Here is a 22059-nt window from a genome sequence, read left to right as displayed (position 1 = left end):
ACCATCTGAGCACTAAGGCTTATAGATGTGTGAAACGGTTCTCACTGTAGTTCACCGCTAAGACGAAGAATCAAAAAATAAAAGTAAGAATTCTCTAAATGTCGTGATCATGGATGCGTGTATGAGTTGATTTTTCAAGCAGAGATGTCAAAACAGTTGAGTTAGATTCTTTAAAGGCTTTATATGCGATTTTTTGATCCAGTAGATGTCGCCCTTGAGCACCAGCATGAAACCAAAACAACTCACGCTGCATTGTTGTGTTAGCATGCTAATGCTAGCGATCTTTATTATGCTCGTATCTTCACACTGCATGTAAATTTGACCGAAATGAGTGTGATCTAGAAACACAGTTAAGCAGTGAGTACAGTATGTTGTTCTTCTTTTCTCTAGTCCCTCAATTAAACAACTTTTATACGTGAGGGGAGGAGTCAACCGGCCGTCCGGGCGATGTAAACAAACTGAAGATAGGACTCTGAAAACATCACAGACAGTGGGACTCGGGTGTTACACTCATTGTAGACAGTCATGACTCACAGAGTTATTTTCAGAGGATATACTTGATTTCTATTATATTTAAGTGTGAGAAATCGCATATAAAGCCTTTAAAGTCGCATTAAAACATTTAAAATAAAAAAAAACTGTTCAGTGTGAACTTAAGGGATTGGAAACATCACTTTAGGATCATGGAGATTGTGAAGAGCATCTTTCACAATTTTATGACATTGGACTAAAAATAAATTGTCAGATAAAGTGATATTGAAAGTAATACTTAATCTCCTCTGTCTGAATAAAGCAGAGGGGGTTAAACATGATTTTTTAAAGAGTTTTTAAACTGTATTTCAGAGGTGAACGAAATATAAAAACCTGTTAACAGCAATTAAAACATCTGCAGAACAAATCCAGAGGATCTCTGCCTCCACATGAAAACATCAAACTGCCAACATCTGAAAGAGTCATATCTGAATAAAACACACGCACACACTGACACTGTGTGTGTATGTGTGTGTGTGTGTGTGTGTGTGTGTGTGTGTGTGTGTGTGTGTGTGTGTGTGAACGGGTCCATCAGGCTCAGCGGTGTGTGTGTCCCTGAGATGGAGCTCTGATGGACGAGTCACACAGGTAATGATCAGATCACAGGTGTGAAGGTAGCTGCCCTGTTTGCCACCTGCAGGTGTGTTTATCTTCATCATCTTCATCATCATCATCACTGAAAAGGACAGTAATCTGCAGATCAGGTTTTTGGCAGTTTGAACATGTCTGAAGCTTGAACTAAACTTTACATTTAATCGGTCAAATGATCTCAGAATCCTCTAAGGTTGTCGAGGTGTTTGATATTTCTTGACACAACGTGTTTTAAAATGTTACAATCAGTTATTTCTATGATCATTAGTATCAATAAGTACCATAGCTAAAAAAAAAAAAAACACATCAGACAGGTGTGAAGGGGAAGAATAAATCCATCAAATATTGCACAAAAAAACACAAAACAAAACTCCTGCACACGGTCTAAATTACACAAAAACAATGGCAACACTTCCATACAGGAACGTAGATGATGTTTTTGTACATTGTAGACCGTTCAGGAGTTTACCTGCGTTTTTTGATAATTAAAAACAAGAAATTTAAAAAAAAATAGTGCCTTGGACTTCTTTTTTTGTTGCAAACAAACAAGTTTAAAAATCTGGTATCATGACAACCCTAGAATCCAGGGCAGCGCCTCCTGCTGGTTCTCTTAGAGTGACATCATAAGATGTTACGGAGCGGGAGTCACGACTTAGTTAGCATGAAGACCAGAACCGTGCTAACTGTGTCGCTCACAGTCTGTCTGTGTGAATATCAACATCACGCTCAGAGGGCCCTCTACAGGTCAGCGGGTGTAACCACACACAGACATGTCTGACTGAACTTCTCTGAGAGACAGCACATTATAAGGACCAACAAAATAGATCCTGTCAGCAGATTTGACAAACGGATAGAGGATTCTTAGATCATTATTGAGAATCTGAACTACATTTACAACTTTCTTTAAACTAACGCTAGCTCAAACATTATTGCTCTGACTACATAACAAAGGAACAGTTTACACTGGTGTGGACTGAAACCTGCCCAGTAACAGAAGGGACTGACTGACAGCTGTAAGAGCCAATGAGAAGTTCTGAATGACCTATGACCCGCCTTTCTGTGTTCTCTCTGAGAGCCGACACAGAGAAACCGACTGATTGTTAAAACTTTGATACTTTTTGATACCATGTGTTTACAGAAGAAACAATCTCTAATATTTAAATGATCTGTAGTATCAAAGCTTAAAAAAAATTTAGCTTAAGCCATATTTTTAACCAAGAGAGACGGAGAGTGCTGTCTAAATTGCTCAAACACATTGGCAACGTTTTGACAGAGGCAAGGTTTGGCTCCTCCCCAGTACAATAATTAGTAACTATTGACAATACATTACCCAATATAGGGTGTCAAGGACTTCTCTTTTTGTGGCGGTAGTATCAAAACGGGCATCAATATCATAAAATCTGTACTTGATTCATATCTAAGTTTAGAATTCTGGTACCATGGCAACCCTCAAACAGACAGAAACACACGTGTCTGAAGTGTGTGAGGGCAGTGAGTCTGTGAAGCTGATCATAAGCTTGAGGGGTGAAGGCAGACATGTTGGTGTGAGCACACAAACCAGTTTATAGTTCAATGTTTCAAATATTTAAAACACAGGAGGACAAAGATTCCAGATGTTTATCCTCCCCGACAGGAAAACGCTGCAGAGCCGAGCGCGAGACGTCTTTTAAACATCTGTCTGCTCAGGTCTCCATGATTGCGTAACTAATGAAAGTCTGTCTGTATTTCATCAAACGCTTAACAGCTTAACTCCTGTCTGACTCTGAGCTGGAGTCTGAGACTGAACTGACACTGAAACTTGTAGAACTCATACAACAGTCTGTTCCTCGTGTCACAGCAGAGAGGGTAAAATAAAGCAACTTTAACCCTCGGAGCGCTGATGTCAAACGATCTGTGGTGCACATTCAGTCCAGAGTAAAGAGTCCACAGGAGTCTGTCCTGAACGTCCACTGAGCTGTGATCAGTCTAATGAAATAATGTCTGATAGGCTGCTGTCAGGCCCTCCCCCTGTGGACCCCCCTCCCCCGGTGATGACCCGGGACTCTTGCAGGGTGGAGGCAGCGTGGGAGCTGGAGTCATAGTGTCCGCTAGAGGAGGAGACGAGGGCGGAGCTGGTGCTGGCTGCACTCTGCATGCTGCTCGTCAGGTTTTCCAGGAACATCTGAGGACGGTAGTGCTGGGGGGGTAAAACAGGATTCAGGATCAGAGTCAGGGGATGCTTCTCATTATATTACTTTGCGCATCCTCGCATCCTCTCTCCTCGACTGACCAGGAAATCAGTCCCCATGAGGAAGGATCTTCCAATATTTTAAATGCACCTGGAGTAGGCAAGGATTGAGGAAAGAGGATCGAGGAGAGAGGAGGCTTCTGGAGGAGCTCAGAGCGAGGATACACCAGTGTATCCTCCGATAAAGTCTTTTGAATGAAGACATGACATGATTGGCTTGAAGGTCTAAATGCTGCAATCTCAACACAATTCATGTATTTTATTCTCACAGCTAATCTGCATCAAATGTAACAGTTTAGCACCCAGTGATGGGAAAATATATTAATACAAATTAACTTTATGTATACAGGATCATTTAGTTCGAAATGTTGTGGCATCAAATAAGGTGGTAGTTTCAACTTGTGCAATAACCCAAGACAATGGTACAAACTGAAGCAGCAGTAGATGAACTACTCCTATGTTCTGTGACGTAAAGTTCCTATTTTGGACAATGGAGCCTGGTGTGTTTGTAGAGGCTGATGTAACAGCTGATGTTGTTAAAAAAGAATCTTCCTCTTTCACAAAAAAGTTTAAAAATATATGACTTCCCCTTTAAGTCTTAACTGTCTGTGTGAGTCAGTGATCCCTGCTTGAGTCTGAGGATGTTGATGTTTGAATGATGTGTGGTGCAGCTGGAACACAGTCATACCTGAGGATCTGGTTGAATTAAGGAGAACAAATCCAGACCTGCAGGTTAGAGACAGAAAGCAACAGATTACTGACAGCGCCACACGGTGCTAGAAACAGTGCTAATGGTCATTACGAGAGCTGACTCACTCTGCATGTCTGCGGGGATGTTGGCCAGCGTCGACGGGTGGAAGGGGACTGTATAGTCCGCGAGCGTGGACGTCAGAAATGACGGGTCCAGAGCCTGGACGTTTGGGACGCGTACAGTGGGCTGATAGGTCAACACTCTGAGAGAAGACACACAGCACGGTTTACATGAAGCACACACACACACACACACACACACACACACACACACATACATACGTCAGCCAGTCGAGAAAGTCAGAGAGCTACCCTGTTATCATAAATGTCTCTGGATGGTAATAAAAAAAAATACTGAAAGGTCAGAGGATCATGCAATCATTATGTGTACAGGTGTTACCTGCACGTGTGTCTGCGGCTCACTCACCCCTTTGTGTGCATTTCCTCATTCTTGGAGATGTAAACACAGCGTTTCTTCAGCGGGGGATCTGCTTCCTCTTCATCGTCAGAGGAGGAGGAGGAGGAGCTCTCCAGAGTCAGGTCGATCACGTCAGCCTTCTTTGTGAAGCCGGGCTCAGCAGCAGGAGGGACGACAGAGGACTGACGCACAGGAGGCGACGCTGAGATGGCGACGATGAAGAACAGAGAGGACAGATGCAGTCGTCATGAAAACGTCTTAAAATCTCAGAACAGGACATCATCATTTCAATGGGACAGAAAAAACATCAAAATACTCTTATCTGATTAAACAATAATCAATCATTTAAAAAAGAAGATAATTCAATGTGATACAACAGAGTGTTAATAAACTAAATTATGTTTTAGTGAACTACCGTGTGTCAATAAACCATAATATGTGTAAATGTGTACCTGCCTTAGGACTACTGATGAAATTTAACTTTTCTGCTAATTCCGGCATATTTACAAAGATGCTATTTGCTGATAAATTGATGAATGTATACAATCCTAATTCAATAAAAATAAACTACAGTATGTGTAAATAAACTACACTGTGTAAACTATGTAATTGTAATGGTGTAGCACACTGTGAACACACATTTACCATTTAATAAAAACATTCAGACAATAAATGAGGAACTCACCCTCTATTTTTGGGACTGACTGAGAGGAAACCTTGACAGCCTCTTTCTTTGGTCTCATGGGACACCAGGTCCCATCCTCCTGGAACTTGATTTCATCCACGTCTGAACAGTCGTTCAGGATCTCCAGGAACAAACTGAACAAAGAAAACACACTTTTATCACAGCTTGATTCTGTGGATGAGTGTCTTTGTTTCTAATCCTTGCTAATTGAGGTTCTCATGATGTCAGCGAGGTGATCTGGCACTACTACCACCCGACGTCCCTGACACCAAGCCACCACCATCGCAACTGTGTCGCCCCCACAACCAACGCCAGCCTGCTCTGACCTCAGCACCAAGGAAGTGTGGACAACAGGAACATGAGGAATACAAAGGAGAAATCCTTCCTGCATATTATTCCATCTCCCCATATCCCAGTTTTCATTTGTAACTTAACAATAAGTAAGGTCTTTAACCTGCTCTTTTGTAAAGTGTATCAAGATAACATTTGTTATGAATTGGTGCTTAACAAATAATGACTGATTGATTGATGTTCTCTGGCTCCACACTTGCATGAACAGAGAATCTGCACAATCCCTGATAGTTACTTTTCAATGAATTTCTTCTGATTGCAGTCAGACTCTAATCTGATATTTAAATGTACCAAAATGTAAACGTAAATGTATGTTCAGGACATAATTGTTATGAGCAACACCTGATACAATCTTCCGCAGGCTGAAACTGAGAGCTTTTACCTCGATGTTTACACTCTGTTCTTTATTAAAGCGAATTAACGGATTTGTTATACAGCTTTGTTATCAGCATCAGACCATGACGGGTGTAGTCAAATGCGATTTTTAGGTAGACACACTCTAATTTAAACTGTCATATGCAGTGAAACAGCCAGTGCAGCTGGCATTTAGGAGCTGTAACACTGTCGGGCTAAGACGGACAAAACGGTTGAGTTCAGAAGAGAGAGGGTTGAATATTTAATGGTTTTATATTAGCAGATACTTGTCTATTAAAGCATGCACCAATCAAAAATAAACACTCATAAATACAAATCATAAATACTTCATGTTAGTGTCATTATGAACTTTAATAAACACAGATGACAAATGGCCCCAGACTGTCTGTTTAATAACATTTAGTTACATCATGTGGGTCATGTTCTGTGTGTGTGTGTGTGTGTGTGTGTGTGTGTGTGTGTGTGTGTGACTGACCCGTCAATGATGAGACTCTCGTACGCTGCCTTCTTGTCACACACAGGACAGATCCATGTGGGTTTCTTCTCATTCATCTGCAGGTAGAGAGCAGCGTCGAAACACTGCAGGTGAGAGCAGGTGACTGCTCGGCACGGCACCGTCAGCCTCATTTTACCCAGCTGCAGGACCAAACACACCCATGTCACAGTGAACTGATGGAGGTTGATTTTACACACATTCAACTCTTTGATTTTACATTTCAATTGTTCATACTGTGGCGCCCTCTGGTGGTACTTTAGACAAGAAACCGTGGCACAGACTTATGAATTCTGATACGACCAATTACACCACAATAAAACAAACACACCATACACAGTGCTCCATGTGTGTGCAGTTCAAGCTTTAAAGTCTGGAGTCAACATTAAACACATAAACTACACAGGTGTGTTATTTACCGGACACATGAGTGAGACTCTGAGGCTGGTCGTAGCGATCTCACTGTCGGGATCTGCTGTCAGCTTCTCTTTAACTGGAGAGACAGAGAGACAGAAACTTTCATTCTGCACTTTTATCTACTTCACCACCTGATCAGAGACATTCTCATAACTAATAACTTTTCCACACACATGTGGACTTTACGAGTTCTTGTGTTTCTGCTCTGTTGTAGCCTTTAGCTGTAGCTGTATAGTTTAGATCTAGCTATTTACAACGTTACTGGATTTATTTTATTTTTGTTCATACATTTGTAAGGATGGCAAAAAGATGCAAATTGACACATAATCCAGAATGTGATTGATTTCTTGAACACATGGTGATGCAGTGAAGAAGTGACCTTATTTTAGTTTTACTCTAATCTTGATTTGATTAATGGAGATTAACAAGCCAGAACTACCCAACTAACAGTGTGTATGTGTATTTACTCAGTGCTCTGGAGTGGTCGGGGTTCCTGATGCCCTTCATCCTCAGTCGCTGCAGGAGCAGAGGAGACGTGAGCTGCCTCACCAGGTATACCGACATGGAGTATGTCTGAAAAACAAAGCTCACTGTTTCTGTCCTCATGACGTCCAGAGGAAACACTGACGATGACTGTCATGAGCCGTAAATTCTCACCTTTCCGATCTCAGGAGCCCACGTGACTGAGATCTGATTGGGCACGGCGGAGGAAAGTCTGACCAGCGAGGTGATGTTCAGAGGTCGACCTGGTCTCTTCTGCTCCACGCCGTTTTTTGGGGGAGGTGCGTAACCCTACAGGAGTGACAGGCTTCGTTAGTGTCTCTGTACTGGAATATCTCCGTTTGAGGATTTTTTTAATGGGTTTTAGTAAGAATTTTCATGACTTCATTCATCTTGTTAATTTTATGGATAATAAAGCATTTAATTCTGTCAACCATAAGAGAGTAATTCTTCTTTTAGGTCTGTGTAGCCGTGTCAGACATCTCAGAGCAGCAGAGTTATATTTGTATTGGAGCCAAGTGTATGATGTGAGCTGGAAATGAAATGTGATTCTGTGAGGTTGAAGAAATGTATATGTCTGACATTTACAAGTCAAGGTACTGTCACCTTTCTAGCCTATTAGAAGTCTAACCAAATGGAGAGGAATGTGTACCTTCTAACAGAATATAAGCAAAGACTGTTAACATGAAAACTTTGTCAGCCGTGTGTGTTCTGTTGTTGTGTTGTCCGACCACGCCCGAATACCTTCTCAGATAATCCAGTCTGTTTCACGATTTCCTCATTGAACAGTTCTAACAGAAACACTCGCCACATAACAGTGGGGAAGGAAAACTTACCGGCAAAGGAAACAGTTTCCCATTGACCTTTATGCAGAGACTGTTGGGGTAGTTATCGTCCTGAGGGCAACTCGTTTCTGACAAACAAAACCTGGACAGCACACAGAAACAGATTTCAATGTATTTATTCAAAACACAAGCAGTCTCTCGTCCAGTATGAAAGAGAATATCTGTAAAGAATCTAAATTATGTTCAATAAAATAGTAATGATGGATATTGTTATCCACTGTTCTGAATCATGAAAGTCTTATTCCTCTTGTGTTTTTAGATCACCATCAAACATTAATCATTCAGATTTTTCTCACTGAAAACAATGAAATAAAGGAGGCTAAATAACTAAGGTCCTGTGTCCACTAGTGTTTTTACCCGGAAAAAAAACCCTGTCTGTGCGCTCGGGAGTGCTTGCATGATCGTCAATGAGAATAAAAGTGATGCACGTCTCTCCTGTCTCTATGACAACAGTCGGTTGACAACGGCCACTGTATGATGGACACTGCTCCGTTACTTTACACTGTATGTTTTATATTTGAGAATCAGTTTATTTCTCGATCAGACACAGAGAAAAGAGGATGTGGGAAGAAGACACGATCCGTAATCAGCAAAACTACGAGGAATATCCTACATTTGGGAAACAGCGCCGGTGACGTCAACAGCGCCTTTCAGAAAAAGTTTCTTGAGCGCTTGGAACGGCCACACAAAAAAGGCGGGGCAAACAAAAAAAAGACCCTCTGTGCTGGGCTTTTTCTCCAGCTGCTGCTGCAAATGCTCTCTCCCCATTGAAAAAATGAAGATGGCGCTCAGAAAAAAACACTTCTTATCGTCTTAAAATTATACAACCAAGTATCAGAAAGTACCAAAAAACAGATTCTCAGTCATATTTTAACCCAGAGCTGCCCGGAGAGAAACAGAGAAAGAGCACTGTCTTAATGGCACAGATACATTTGCAATGTCTTGGTGAAGATATTGCCGACTTTTGAGCACTTTAGATCGGTGCCTCTAATATTGTTGCCATGGTATCAAACAGGTTATCAATATCATTTGATTTTTTACTAGAATCATACTGAAGTTTAAATTTCAGTTATCACGACAGCCCTATAAAGAAAAGAAGTATTTCTGAGTTGTTGTTGTTAGGAAGCTCACCTCAGCTGAATCTGAACCATGTAGTCCCTCCTGCCTCCTGGTAAAAAGTCCCTGTGAACACACAATTACAAACACGTTCTTTAGTCTTCACATTTCAGTCTCAGGTCGTCTATCTGAGGATGAACTGAGCTTAAATCACTCTTACCTCGATATGCAGACTTCTCGAACTTGCTGTGGCGTCAGGGCAAAGATAAAATATTTTTCTTGATGGTACCTCTGTGCAGCACTCGCTCCTGAAAACACACAAAAAACACACATATCCACATATAGTATGATGTCGGACATTTATATGGAGGATTTAGTATCAAATACAGGGCGAGAATCCAAAACTCATCCATATTCCTCCAGATGTTTGGTGTTGTGTTTATGCATAATCTGATGAGGGTTTTTTTCTTATTTGAGATAATGTATATGGAGCCCGAAGTCAATCGTCGTCTACCGTCACCTGATAGAGGATATATGCCTCTGGGAACCTCCAGGTCCATATTTGTCTTCATTTAAAGCAAAACAATGAAAAACAACACAAACCTAGACTTGAAGGCTTGATGAGGACGTCCAGCACGTCGTAGAAGGGGAGGGGCTTCATCTGCACGTCAGGGTGGACGGGTGGGAGGGGGGTGGGCTGCTGGAGGTTCATGTTGAGTGCGGTGTATCACAGTTGTTTCACCAGTCAACAGGATGCCGTGTGAGTTACAGGACTAACTCCTGCATACAGAGAGGTCAGAGGTCAGATATAGCTCTCTAACCTGAGGACAGTGAAACCACCATTTACATTAACACAACAGAAGAAACAGGAACCTGGAAAAAGACACGAGCGCCAGCTGAGCACAAACACTCCCCTGTTTGCTAATAAAGGGATTGTGTTTTATTCTAAGAAAGATGGAATATTTATTTACTTGCAAGTTGGCGGTCAGCAAATTATTCTGCACTTAATAAATAAGAACAACATCCATGGAGCCCCTGAAGGCTCATGTAAGAAAACATAAAAAGCTGTTTACAAACTGTGTGCACAGTTTTATTAACACTACACATTCATTTTTATTACAAATCTGAGCACACCTGTAAATCTGTGTGTGCATGCAGTTTACAAATATTGTTTATGTGTACAATAAAAACCTAAACCTGCTGCACACTCAGAAGAACACGAAGGCTGATGCTGACTAGTTAGAGCGGGTCATTATTGTGTTCCCCACAGCAACACAGTATAACTGTCAAAGGTTCCTACCCATATATTATACTACAGTGAGCACGGGTTATAAACTGTGCAGTGGCCACACATATTGCACATTTCTGAAATGTGGTCACAGGTTAACAAACAGCTTTTTATTTTTTCTTACCTGAGCCTTTTGTTTCTGTGTTTTTTTAATGAAGGGATTCTTTCTTTTGGTCTAATGGAAAAACTATGGAAACTGTCCCTATGGTTTAATGCTGTTGTTTAACAGCTTCTCAGACAGAGGACATTTAAAACATAAGAGGGCTTTGGCACCATGATAATGTCTACAACTCAATATAATTGTTGAATGCCACATTAAGTCACCACATCCCCTCCGTTTAAATGAAGACTTTGAACTAGTACTAAGGTAAATATTATTCTACAGACTCAGATTCACATTTAAGTGCTTCATGTACTGGAGGAATAAAGAGCAGCTGCTGTGACTCCTGCAGGTTAAATAAATACATTTTGTGTTATTATGTACCTGCATTAACAAGAGATTAAGGTTGTCAAAATATTTTAATACATTTGTGATACCAGATGTTTTCAAATGAAACAATCTCTATTTTTTTAATGATCGATAGAACAAAAAGTAGTTTGATTTTCAACCAAAAGCTGCCCCAGGAGAAAGAGAGAGAGCACTGTCTTAGTTTACACGTAATATGTTGGCAATGTTTCAATATCTAAGTGATACTGATATGACTGAGAGTACATAGTATTAAGGTTTTATGTTTGATACTTCAATACCACATGTTAAAAAATACTATCTCTGTTATTTTAATGATTGACGATATCTAAAAATACAAAAGCTTAAAGAAAAAAAACATCTATTTCACGAGACAGTTGTAATGTAGAAGAATGGGACCATCAAAAAGTGCATTGCAAAAAATGTTGCTGTTTTTGCCTGCAATATTTGGTAATGCAATCTTTTTATGCTTAGCTGGATGCAAACTGTCAGTACATTAGACTGTATGTGAGTCACATTAGAGGTATACAGCCTGATAAAGAACTATTGTTCAGATTCAACATCATAAATAAGCTGGTTACTGAAGATTCCTCTAATGAGACGAGTTGAAATCTGATGATAAAACGAGCTAATGTTTGTCTTATTAAAACAAATCGGTGTTTACACACGATACAAACACGTGTTAAGAGGTTAACCTCATTGAAAAATAAATTAATTCTCGTTTTTGTTACTTTAAACTGAATATTTAAATTATTTTAGCGTTGACTTTGTATATTTAGTTAGCTGCAGGACACAACTGATGCAGTTACAAACACCTGATGACTTATATAATGACAGCGTTAGTAGAAGCATCATTAATAAAAACACACTTCAGTTTGTTGACTAACAATAAACCGGTTAATCTGACGGCTGGAGGGATACAAAACATTAGCATTGATGCTAACTAACGCTAAAAAAACACTAACAATCTGACCGGAATTATCTGACGGAGACATTTCAACATTGATACTCGTTGATCATCTATTTAATTTATGAACAGTTGTCTTTTCGTGATTAACTATTGACAAAAGCGAGTCAAAATCGGTGTTTTTCTTTTAGCCTACCAGAAACTCCTCTTTCTCCGCCATCTTGTTGTTCCAGTCAACCCGCCCAGACAAACTACTTCCGGGTGACACTTTCCGCGGTCACCGGAGCTCCACCTTTTCCATAAAAACGACAGATTACAATTATTGTTTTTAAAATTATTATTAGTCTATCTCTGTTTCCACCATGATGAACCCCTAGATCGAGAACCAGTTGTTTAATATTTGAAATGTCGTGTTTTAAAATGATACAATAGTTTATTTTGATGATTGATTCTGATCTAAAGTCATATTTCAAACTAAAACCTCGTTGGGCCAAATTTCATTTTTCATTTTTAATAATTTCAAATTAGCGTTTCTACAAGTGCCGTGTTGTGTGGCAAATGTTAAGATGCGTACTTGTGTCTTTATAGATAATCATAAACATAAACATAAACAATTAATCCATATGATATGATCTCATATGATTTAAGCTCTATTAAAGTAAATTGATCAGTAATACAATATAGCCTATGTTTTGCATTGTTTTATTCACTTGAGTTAAGGTTTTTCAGCCTAATAGGCCTACTGCGTAAGTGGAATATGTGCAGATCTACATTGCATTGGAGACGTGTTCTTGTTTCCTTTGCAGAGTGAGAGCCGATAGATAAATAAATGAGCTACAAAAAAGGCTTGAAACTGAAACACAATCAACTAAAGTTAAGCGAGTTATTCTAAATTGTTACCAAAAGTATATATATATATATATATATATATATATATAATCCACCTCTAGGCTCAATTAGTTCCCCTTCCTCTGATGCTTGCAAGTCCATGAGGAGTAACTTTTGGTTAGGGCTACTACAGGTAGGCCCATTGTAATTCCAGATGTCCATATGGGAAGCAAATATTGAGAATATACCATAGCCTTAATCAGTTTCGAAAATATATGCTCCACTTACAAGAAACTACATATCCAGAAGTGTCACCTATGTGATGATTGCCAGTTTTGAAACTGGGGGGGGTGGGGGGGTGTAAAGGGCTCCCAGGTAATGCTGCAGCTTTTTTGGATGTATTTATTTCTCTTCTAAAGGCTATTTTTTATACTTGCATACTGTTTTTTTCTTTCATTTTCAATTTATTGTACTCGTTTATAAACGTTTAATTATTTTTTGATTCCATTATATAAAGCCTAAACATAATTTGGTTATTGGATATAATCTTCAAGCCTATATCAGTATTTGATTTCTATTTGCATTAATATAGGCTAAACACAATTTTTAAATGGCATAATGAAACTTGAATGAACACCTGAAATTAGTGCAAATCATATTTTGTCAATAAAGACAGCCTGCTTGAGAAAATACAGCGGTGCTAACTTTGAAATACAAATGGCAAAAAACCATGTCTAGGATAAGCCCTGTTATATAAATAGACCAACAAACATTACAATATAAAAACGTGTAGGTCTACATATATGCAACAGTAGGCATAACATTTGATGTGTAGCTAAAATTATAGGGTTTGTCATGATCTCATAATTTTAAACATTTTAGACATATCTAAGGTAAATACAGAAAATTACTGGTTTTTAAAATATTGTTTATAATTTAAGAGCAACTCCTGCACATTGTCTTCATTTCACAAAAACTTGGCCACGAGAATTTAGACAGTGCTATCTTTCTCTTTTGGTAAAAAATATGACTGGAGATGTGTTTTGTTTGAATTTTTGTATTTTCTCATACCCTACCATTGATTGAAATTGTATAGTTTTTAAACATGAGGTTTCAAAAAGTATCGAAGTAGGCTATTGAACATTTTTGACAACACTAGCTAAAAAACAGGTGTAGAGTGATGTGCATTTTGTTTTGTTATGTGATCCCTGCACACAGGCTTTATGACCTGACTGAACTGTAGACTACAACTACCTACTGCAATTGCACTTTATAACGACTCCCCTTTAAGTAAGGACGTAAGACATTTAAACTTTTAAACTTTAACCTGAGCTGCATATATCATATATCAAACTGTATTTTGCACACTTGACTGCTTTTTTATAATAATTCTTTATTGATCTATGTATGCACTGGCAGAGCTAGTATTTTGTACTGTTATCTATGAGTAACAGCTGCTTATGCACATGGACCATCCAGACCACTTTTTTTATCCTGGCTATGTATTGTGGGCTCATGTTTTTTTGTATGGGTGGGATATGTATGTATATATGTGTTGTGTTGTGTGTTTGTATGCTGGCTGCTGGAACACCTACATGTCCCTGCTGGGATGAATAAAGTATATCTTATCTTATCTTTATCTTATTAAGGATTTAACAGATAGGCCTACATAATGTAGATTTGTTTTAGTGAATGAGTCGCGGCCTGCTCAGTTTTAAATCTTCCAATGTGATTTAACAGACATGTAGATGTGTTGTATTGTGAAGGAGTCGCTGTCTGCCGGGTTAATCCTCACAGCAGCAGCAGACCCATATTCCATGCGCGGTGTATGCTGGGACACACAGCAGTTTCAAGATGGCGGCGAGCAGGAGGCTGGCCAAGGTAAATCTCCCGAACCCGTTATTTTTTCAGTATCTGTTTTATTTTTCCGTAGTATGAAGCATTAGCGGCGAGTGGACGCGTTCAGACTTGTCATAAGTTGTTATGCGATGATGTTGTTGTGTGTAGAGTCATCCAATCCCGGTTTTTATCGGTAAACTTTATAAAAACGAGAGGTCACTACTAACCGAGTATTACCGTTATGCAGCGGAGCACCGGCAACACAGGCCGGAGAGTCCACATCCAGCCGTGTGAAAACCACTACACTACTTATGGTTCATTTAGTTACTCATTACGACGTCGATGTTTTAATGTGTTGTATCACCAGGGGAGTTGATTTAGATTCAAACAACAGAAGACCGTCAGATCTTAAACGGCGTCTGCTAATCAGCTAACAGCTAGCCTCAGACGGTAGCGGCGGATGCTAGCTGTTAGCCTCTGAGCGTCAGATGAACTCACAGTCAGGAAGCTTTCATTGATAAGAGGGTGCAGGTGAAGCTAGTATGCACACACAGGTAATACCTTTGAATGTCTGTCACTTGAAAAACACCACAATACACCCGTCTTTATGTCTATACGGTTATCAGTGAGCTAAGTGGAGGTGACACATTACGCATGCTCCGTCTGTTAGCATGTGATTAAAGTTTGGATCTGTGCCTCTCCCCTGTCAACTCATTCAAACCAGGTTGTCACGGTAACATCATTATAAACGTAAGATATCATCATTTTAAAATAAAACGATGAAGATACCTGTTCTATACCGCCACAACACAAACAGCAGTCATATACACTGAATATTGCGTAATTCATTGTTTGCAATGATCGAAAATGAAACTGTCTACATTGTACAAATACGTAGGCCACGTTTTTTCTATGCAAGATCTGTAGTTTTATTTAAAATATCTGTAGTTTTTAAAGAGAATGGTGGCTTTACTTTACAATAAATACCAAGAGTATAATCTTATTACTTGGTATATCCAACTCCACATTAGACTTCTGTATATTTGTGTGGTTGGATGATTAAGTTTTTTTTTTTTAAAGGAGTCTAATCCTTGGTAGTGTGTCACAATTATGAGCAGACACTAGTTACTATCATCAAAAAGTAATCCAATCCAATCCAACTTTATTTGTTAAGCACTTTGAAACAACCACAGTTGACCAAAGTGCTGTAGAGAAGAATAAATAAAATACATAACAGCTCACATGAGATAAAAGAAAACTACATGTGAAATACAGAATCAAGTTAAAAGACATAAAACATAAGTAAAGTGAATAGGCACGCAAAAAATAAATTAAATAAATAAGTCAACGTCTTACTGTGTGTCAAAGGGAAAAGAGATGGGTCTTAAAACGAGATTTAAAAACAGGCAGAGAAGAGGCCTGTTTAACGTGCTGAGGTATATCGTTCCATAATTTTGGAGCCGCAACAGAAAACGCACGGTCCCCTCTGAGCTTCCGCTTGTAACTGAGTTACTGTATTATAAAATTAACTAGTTACTTGGGAAAGTAACTTGAGTATTTCTACTTAATTATTTAATGCTTATATTAATGTTCATATTATTTAGTGTGGCACTGTGAGAGGAAATGACTCACATTCATATAACATTGTCAATCTGTAGGTATTTTTTTGCTAATTAGTTCACTGGAGGCAACCGACTGAACAGTTCATAAGAAGCATGTCAACAACATGCCTTGCTATCAGTCTGTTTTAGTCGTGGCTTACAGATCGTGGATCTGACCATGATTTAAAATGAGGTAATCCTGAGGTAATACGTAAGGTAATACGTAAAAAACAACAACGTGGAAGTAGTGGACGAAGCAACAGATTCCGCTACACGAGGCTTTAATGTGAATATTTGCCTTTATGCTATGTGTAGTTCAACAGAATCCCAATCTTAACAAAAGAGTGGAGAAAAACGTACAGACAAATAGAATACATAATGCAGCCGCTTAATATTACGTACACATCGAAGCGGTAGATACTAGGTGTCTGGCAGGAGAAACTCCAGCTGAAGTCCGAGGGGAAATTTCAACTGTTTGCGTTCACACATACAGCTCCTCCTGGAGATATCAGGAGTTTTTCAGGAGTTTTTTTAGACTATCATTAGATTTTTACTTTTAGTGCTTTCAAAGTTTAAAATTCTGGTATTACAACGCTAGAAAACATCAGACTACTTATAAAAAAAACGGAAACATCAAAATACACAAGACGTGTGATGTGCTGGATATACTAGGTCATAAATGTGATTAGTATTTTTAATAAAGTAAAGCCACAAATGAAAGTAAAAGTCATGACAAGTGTCCCTGCTGTTAACCCATAAAGTTATTTGTTATTGATTAACTAGCAAAGGTTAACTGTAAAAAATAAATTAATTCATTCTGAAGAGCCAGAAGGTGCAACAAATTTATGAATTGTATTTTGTAATTCAGCTTTACATGACAAAACAAAATGAGCCTAGGGCATTTTATACGATGGCTGAGTTTACATACCGTTAGTTTGCCGACTATGAACGACTTATTTAGGTGTTCTTTTCCAATTATGAGATGTCCGTTATGGTCCGATGTAGGTCGGACTAAGATGTTTACATGCATTTTAAAAGTCCAAACAGTGTCTGATACGATCAGAAATTTGAATATCTAGCGCCATGTAACCCTAGTGAGAGAGACTTTTTATTGCAGCAAGTTTTACCTGAAGAAGCACAACAGAACCAGAAAACGGACCAGAAGAAGTTAGACCAAAGCCTGGGTTAACTTTTGTCTTGTTAAACATCACTGTGTCGCAGAATAAATGGAGACTATTGTTCACAACATTACTTAATGACCAAATAATCAAAGAAGAGACTCAGCTCATTAAGTTAAAGCAGGGTACATTTGCTTTATGGGAATTATCAGTCCATAATGTTAGAATATTAAAGGAAAATATAATGTATGATTTCCATTACCAGAATTGTTATGGACTAATGAGAAGTAGAACATTACAACCTAATGCTGGTATCACAGTGTTGTTTGTTATAAAAATAACGTAGTATTGATAATAATAAAGTTTATTTATACATCACTAACATGCATGTGGCCTAACAATAATATACCCAGTAATATAGTAATTAAACAATAAGACATAACCAACTAAAGAGGAAACGATTAAAGCAAAAGTTGAAGACAGGAGGAATGACTCATTGCAAAATAGTTATAATAATTATAAGTAAATAAAGCACCATGGGTAAAACATTGAAACTACTAGAAGACCTTTCGATATTAACTATGTCTTCAGAATAGGGCTGAACTATATCTGAAAAAGCTGACATTAAGATCTATTGTCATTCTGACATATATATACACACACACACACAAATAAATGCAGGCAGACAGTTCCTTTTATGTACATCAATTAAAAATTCCATAAAAAAATGATACTTTTTGATTTAAAATGTAAACACACTTCGATCACCATCTGGGTCCAGCCCTCTGACAGCAGCTCTGACACACACACACACACACACACACACACACACACAGAGTAGGTGGAGGAACGATGGTGAGGGCAACATGTTTCTTCATTAACTTCACAAAAAAAACATGTGGCTTGTCACAGACAAAATACTTGAAAAGAAATACCATTTCTTACTATGTTCAAAGTTATGTTTAGTCTACATGAGCAGCCCCATGATTGTAACTTCTAATTAAACCAAAGCTCACTGTGTTGAGCTGCCTGTGACTCACATAAAACATCACTGCGTGTGCTGCAACTGTAGCCACTACAAGGGAGCAATCAGCGGAACATCTGCCCTGTAACAGTCCTTATATGCGACCACAGCATTAACGAGCACCGGGACAAGTTGCTACTGAAAATGGGAATACACTTATTTCAGATCTGTGATTGACCTTTTGTCTTCAGCGTCATGCCAATGTATCTGTGGCGGCAGCTGCGTGGCCTGTGGCCTGTACATTTTAACATGCAGGGGACACACAGATTTTGCATGCGTAGAGGTCAGTTCTTTGACTACTGATGGTGATATCATACAGACCTTTCTTGTATTCATGGAACTAGAAAACTGCCTATTTTGATTTTATTAAACAGAAATTTGGCAGCACAAGTCGGATGACCTGTTACAAGTCAAGACTGACATTGCATGTCCTGCGATGTGACTATTGCCCATGCACACATTGCAATGATAACATTGTTCAGCCCTTCTTCAGGCAGGTCGTTCTACAATGGAGGAACCGAAGCAGCAAACGCTCGGTCACCTTTCATTTTTAGAGATTGAGGGGGGAATGGTGAGGATGTTCCTGTCTGAGGACCTCAGGCTGTGCACAGGTTGGTAAGGGACAGCCATTCAGATCAAGGGCCAGGCCATGAAGATACTGAACCATACCCTAACCATGAAATGAATCCTTAAAGAATAGGGAAGTAATTTTCTTCACTGCTCTGAATCAGTCGTTCCTGTTTAGACTGCTGTTTTTGGTGCAGTAAAGAAGAATTAGTTTCTTGTGAATCAAGTACAAACTAATAAGTTAACTGTATGAGGTCAATGCTTAGACTGGTGTACTCACTAATAACCAATCCTGGTTTTTAGAAGGCATCAGAAGGGGCAGGTCGCCACTCCTAATAAATGGCAGTACTGTGTAATATACTCTGTATAACACTCTATATAAAGCTCTGTGTAACGCACTCTGAAACACTGTGTAACACCCCTTATCTGCTTGTTCTCTCAGGAACTTGATGAGATTCGCAGGTCTGGAATGAAAAACTTCAGAAACATTCAAGTGGAGGAATCAAACCTATTGTCATGGCAAGGGCTCATTGTTCCTGTAAGTATCCTGTGTGTGTGTGGGGGGGGGGGGGTGCGCGCGTGCGCGCGTGTCTGACTCCTCTGACATATACCTGTCCTGAGCCTCCTTCACTAACCATGTACCTGTTCTCTCCCTCAGGACAATCCTCCTTATGACAAAGGTGCGTTCAGGATCGAAATCATTTTCCCCACCGAGTACCCCTTCAAGCCCCCCAAGATCACATTCAAGACAAAGATCTATCACCCAAACATCGACGAGAAGGGCCAGGTGTGTCTGCCTGTGATCAGCGCAGAGAACTGGAAGCCTGCCACCAAAACTGACCAAGGTGTGTGTGTTTGTGTTACACAGGAACAATAATTTCAAAATGAACAAACTTGTGAATCTTACAAATGTAATCTAGACGGTGGTCTGTAAATCTTGATGGAGGGTAATGAGTGTGGACACAGTGTTTGTAGTTTCATTTTCTAACTCGGTGCATTTAAACCTTACAGATGAAGCGCTGTTTATTACACAAAAGTAGGGTTGTCATGATACACAGAATTCTGAACTTTGGATTAAGATTCTAGTCAAAATCTAACAATATCAATACCTGTTCGGAAACCAGAGCGACAAAAAGTCCTAGTCACCCAGTATTTGTTTTTTACCCTTTATCGTACAATATTCAGATACACAATAAATAAATGTACAAACAAAAAGAACAAACCAATGTGACAGTAACACAAGGACAGGGACACCCATATTACGCTGTCCCAGAGTCAGTAGGAAAGCACAAACTTTCACTGTGTCCTCTGCTGCTCTGTGCCTGCATACACAAACTAACTGTGTCTCTCTCTCCCCCCCTCCCTCTCTCTCTCTGTCTCTCTCTCTTTATGGTGCAGTTATTCAGTCCCTCATCGCGCTGGTGAACGACCCCCAGCCAGAGCACCCCCTGCGGGCAGACCTAGCAGAAGAATACTCAAAGGACCGTAAAAAATTCTTGAAGAACGCTGAAGAGTTTACAAAGAAACATGGTGAAAAGCGGCCAATGGACTGATCACCTGACGAGCGTGTAGCCCTCTCTCTGTCTCTCTCTCCTCCTCTTCTCCTATCTCACCCCCCCCCCAACAATTACCCATAATCCTTTAGCTCCCCCGCATCACCTGCCTCACTCATTCTCCTCCCCTACACCAGTCCCCCCCAGCTGAAGCCAGGCAGCAGCAGCAGCAGCAGCCTCAGCCCCCACCCAGGACTCTCTGTGGATCAGACGGCTTCCTCCCTTCCTCTCTTCTCCTCTTCTCCTCCTCCTCCTCTCGGCCACCCCTCCCCCCAAGCCCTGATCATTTCTAACTTTCTACTCTTTTCTTAATGTGAAAATGGAAAAAGCAAAGTTAAGGGAAGCTGATGCTCAGATGAAGAGTTAGATTGAAATACTCAGTCATGTGTTAATTTTCTGTTCCCTCCATATAAACAGCTCCTGTGTTCAATAGATCTCATATAGACATGATTGATTGACTGGTTGGTTGATTTTTAGCAGGGGAAGTGATCGATTCTTTTCTTTTCACACATCATCAGTAATATTTAAAAAAAACACCCAACAGGAGCTCCGACCACTTCTACACCGGCAATGTGGGATTCACAACCATCCCCCCCCACAGCACACACACACACACACACACACACATAGACACACACATAGACACAGGCACAGGCACAGGCCAGCCAAACATGGATAAATTGAATTGTTGTTGCTGAAAGTACTGCAGAAGAAGTAAACATTAGTCTCCAAACACTCCAAACATGTGGTCCTCCTCTTCAGCGGCATACACACACACACACGGTCTGTCCCTTTATGATCTTCACACACTCACACACACACCAGCTGCATGACTAAAGCCTCCTGTCATTTCCTTTCCTCATCACGATCATTTCTCCACTTTGAATAGTTTGATTGGCACTTGATGTAGAGATGATGATGATGATGATGATGAAGAAGAAGAATAAGCTGTGGAGTTAATTAGACGTCCCCCAGTAGAAGCACCTAAAACAGAATCAGAGCCCTTCACCACACTGAGACAGAGTCCAGCAGCTCAGCAACTGTCGGCTGCCCAGCTGAGAGGGACCGAGCCCCGTCAGGAGGAGGAGGAGGAGGAGCAGCCCTGGGCACGATGAAGCTCAGCTCCTGGAGGCGGTCCGGGAAAAAAAGCACCTTGAATGGCAGCTGGGAGAGGGCAGGCTTTCCGGGGTCGTATCAGGACACGGGAAGGGACTTCAGTGGCCAAAAACAACCACCATGTAACCGCTGTTTGATCTGCTCCCAATATTGTTTCATAATAAAGATGGCTGACCATTTGGCCTCACTGTTTGCCTGCTGTCACCTAGATGTGTCACACCTGTGCTGCTCAACATGAGTTCATAGAAATACACTCAATCATACAGTTTCATTAACGATCAGACCTTATAAAGCTGCTCATTCTTCTTCTCTGCAGCTCACTGTGTGCATAGTGTCTGACAGAAATCAGTTAATTTATTTAATTGCATATCTCTTAAATCCTCACAAAGTATCAGTGGATGCTTTCCATAAAGAGAAGGTCTAAAACATTCTGTTCTATTACCAACATAAATCCACCACGAGACAGAAAAAGTTCCTAAACTGGCAGAAACCTCAAGCAGAACCAGACTCAC

General features: G+C 39.9%; 2 protein-coding genes across 2 annotated transcripts; one reads left to right on the top strand and one right to left on the bottom strand.

Annotated features, from left to right (window-relative positions):
- Positions 1-686: 686 nt before the first annotated feature.
- Positions 687-12163, bottom strand: pias2 (protein inhibitor of activated STAT, 2). Its single transcript, XM_061037505.1, has 14 exons — positions 12098-12163; positions 9844-10020; positions 9461-9548; positions 9316-9366; positions 8176-8266; positions 7496-7630; positions 7306-7411; positions 6841-6914; positions 6404-6564; positions 5203-5336; positions 4527-4719; positions 4166-4302; positions 4038-4075; positions 687-3298 (listed from the first exon to the last, which is right to left on the bottom strand). The coding sequence occupies exons 2-14, from the start codon at positions 9950-9952 to the stop codon at positions 3083-3085; spliced, it is 1533 nt and encodes a 510-aa protein (XP_060893488.1). The 5' UTR covers positions 9953-10020; positions 12098-12163; the 3' UTR covers positions 687-3082.
- A 2301-nt stretch (positions 12164-14464) lies between these two features.
- ube2l3b (ubiquitin-conjugating enzyme E2L 3b) lies at positions 14465-21739 on the top strand. The gene is made up of 4 exons (XM_061037506.1): positions 14465-14610; positions 19321-19416; positions 19537-19723; positions 20277-21739. Exons 1-4 carry the CDS (start codon positions 14584-14586, stop codon positions 20429-20431), a joined length of 465 nt encoding a protein of 154 aa, XP_060893489.1. The 5' UTR covers positions 14465-14583; the 3' UTR covers positions 20432-21739.
- Positions 21740-22059: the final 320 nt, after the last annotated feature.

The sequence above is a fragment of the Labrus mixtus genome, chromosome 5 (assembly GCF_963584025.1).
Source record: "Labrus mixtus chromosome 5, fLabMix1.1, whole genome shotgun sequence".
Taxonomy (NCBI): domain Eukaryota; kingdom Metazoa; phylum Chordata; class Actinopteri; order Labriformes; family Labridae; genus Labrus; species Labrus mixtus.
Note: the sequence above shows the minus strand (reverse complement) of the source record. Positions and strands in the feature narration are given on the sequence as shown.

Excerpts from the sequence above, each read along its gene's own strand:
- pias2 (XM_061037505.1), bottom strand. The coding sequence starts at position 9,952 with ATGAACCTCCAGCAGCCCACCCCCCTCCCACCCGTCCACCCTGACGTG. Across the intron at positions 6,915-7,305 it reads CGACCACTCCAGAGCACTGA|TTAAAGAGAAGCTGACAGCA; the intron begins GTAAATACACAT and ends CTGTCTCTCCAG. Across the intron at positions 4,303-4,526 it reads GAGGAAATGCACACAAAGGG|AGTGTTGACCTATCAGCCCA; the intron begins GTGAGTGAGCCG and ends GTCTTCTCTCAG.
- ube2l3b (XM_061037506.1), top strand. The coding sequence starts at position 14,584 with ATGGCGGCGAGCAGGAGGCTGGCCAAG. Across the intron at positions 19,417-19,536 it reads GGCAAGGGCTCATTGTTCCT|GACAATCCTCCTTATGACAA; the intron begins GTAAGTATCCTG and ends TCTCTCCCTCAG. Across the intron at positions 19,724-20,276 it reads TGCCACCAAAACTGACCAAG|TTATTCAGTCCCTCATCGCG; the intron begins GTGTGTGTGTTT and ends TTTATGGTGCAG.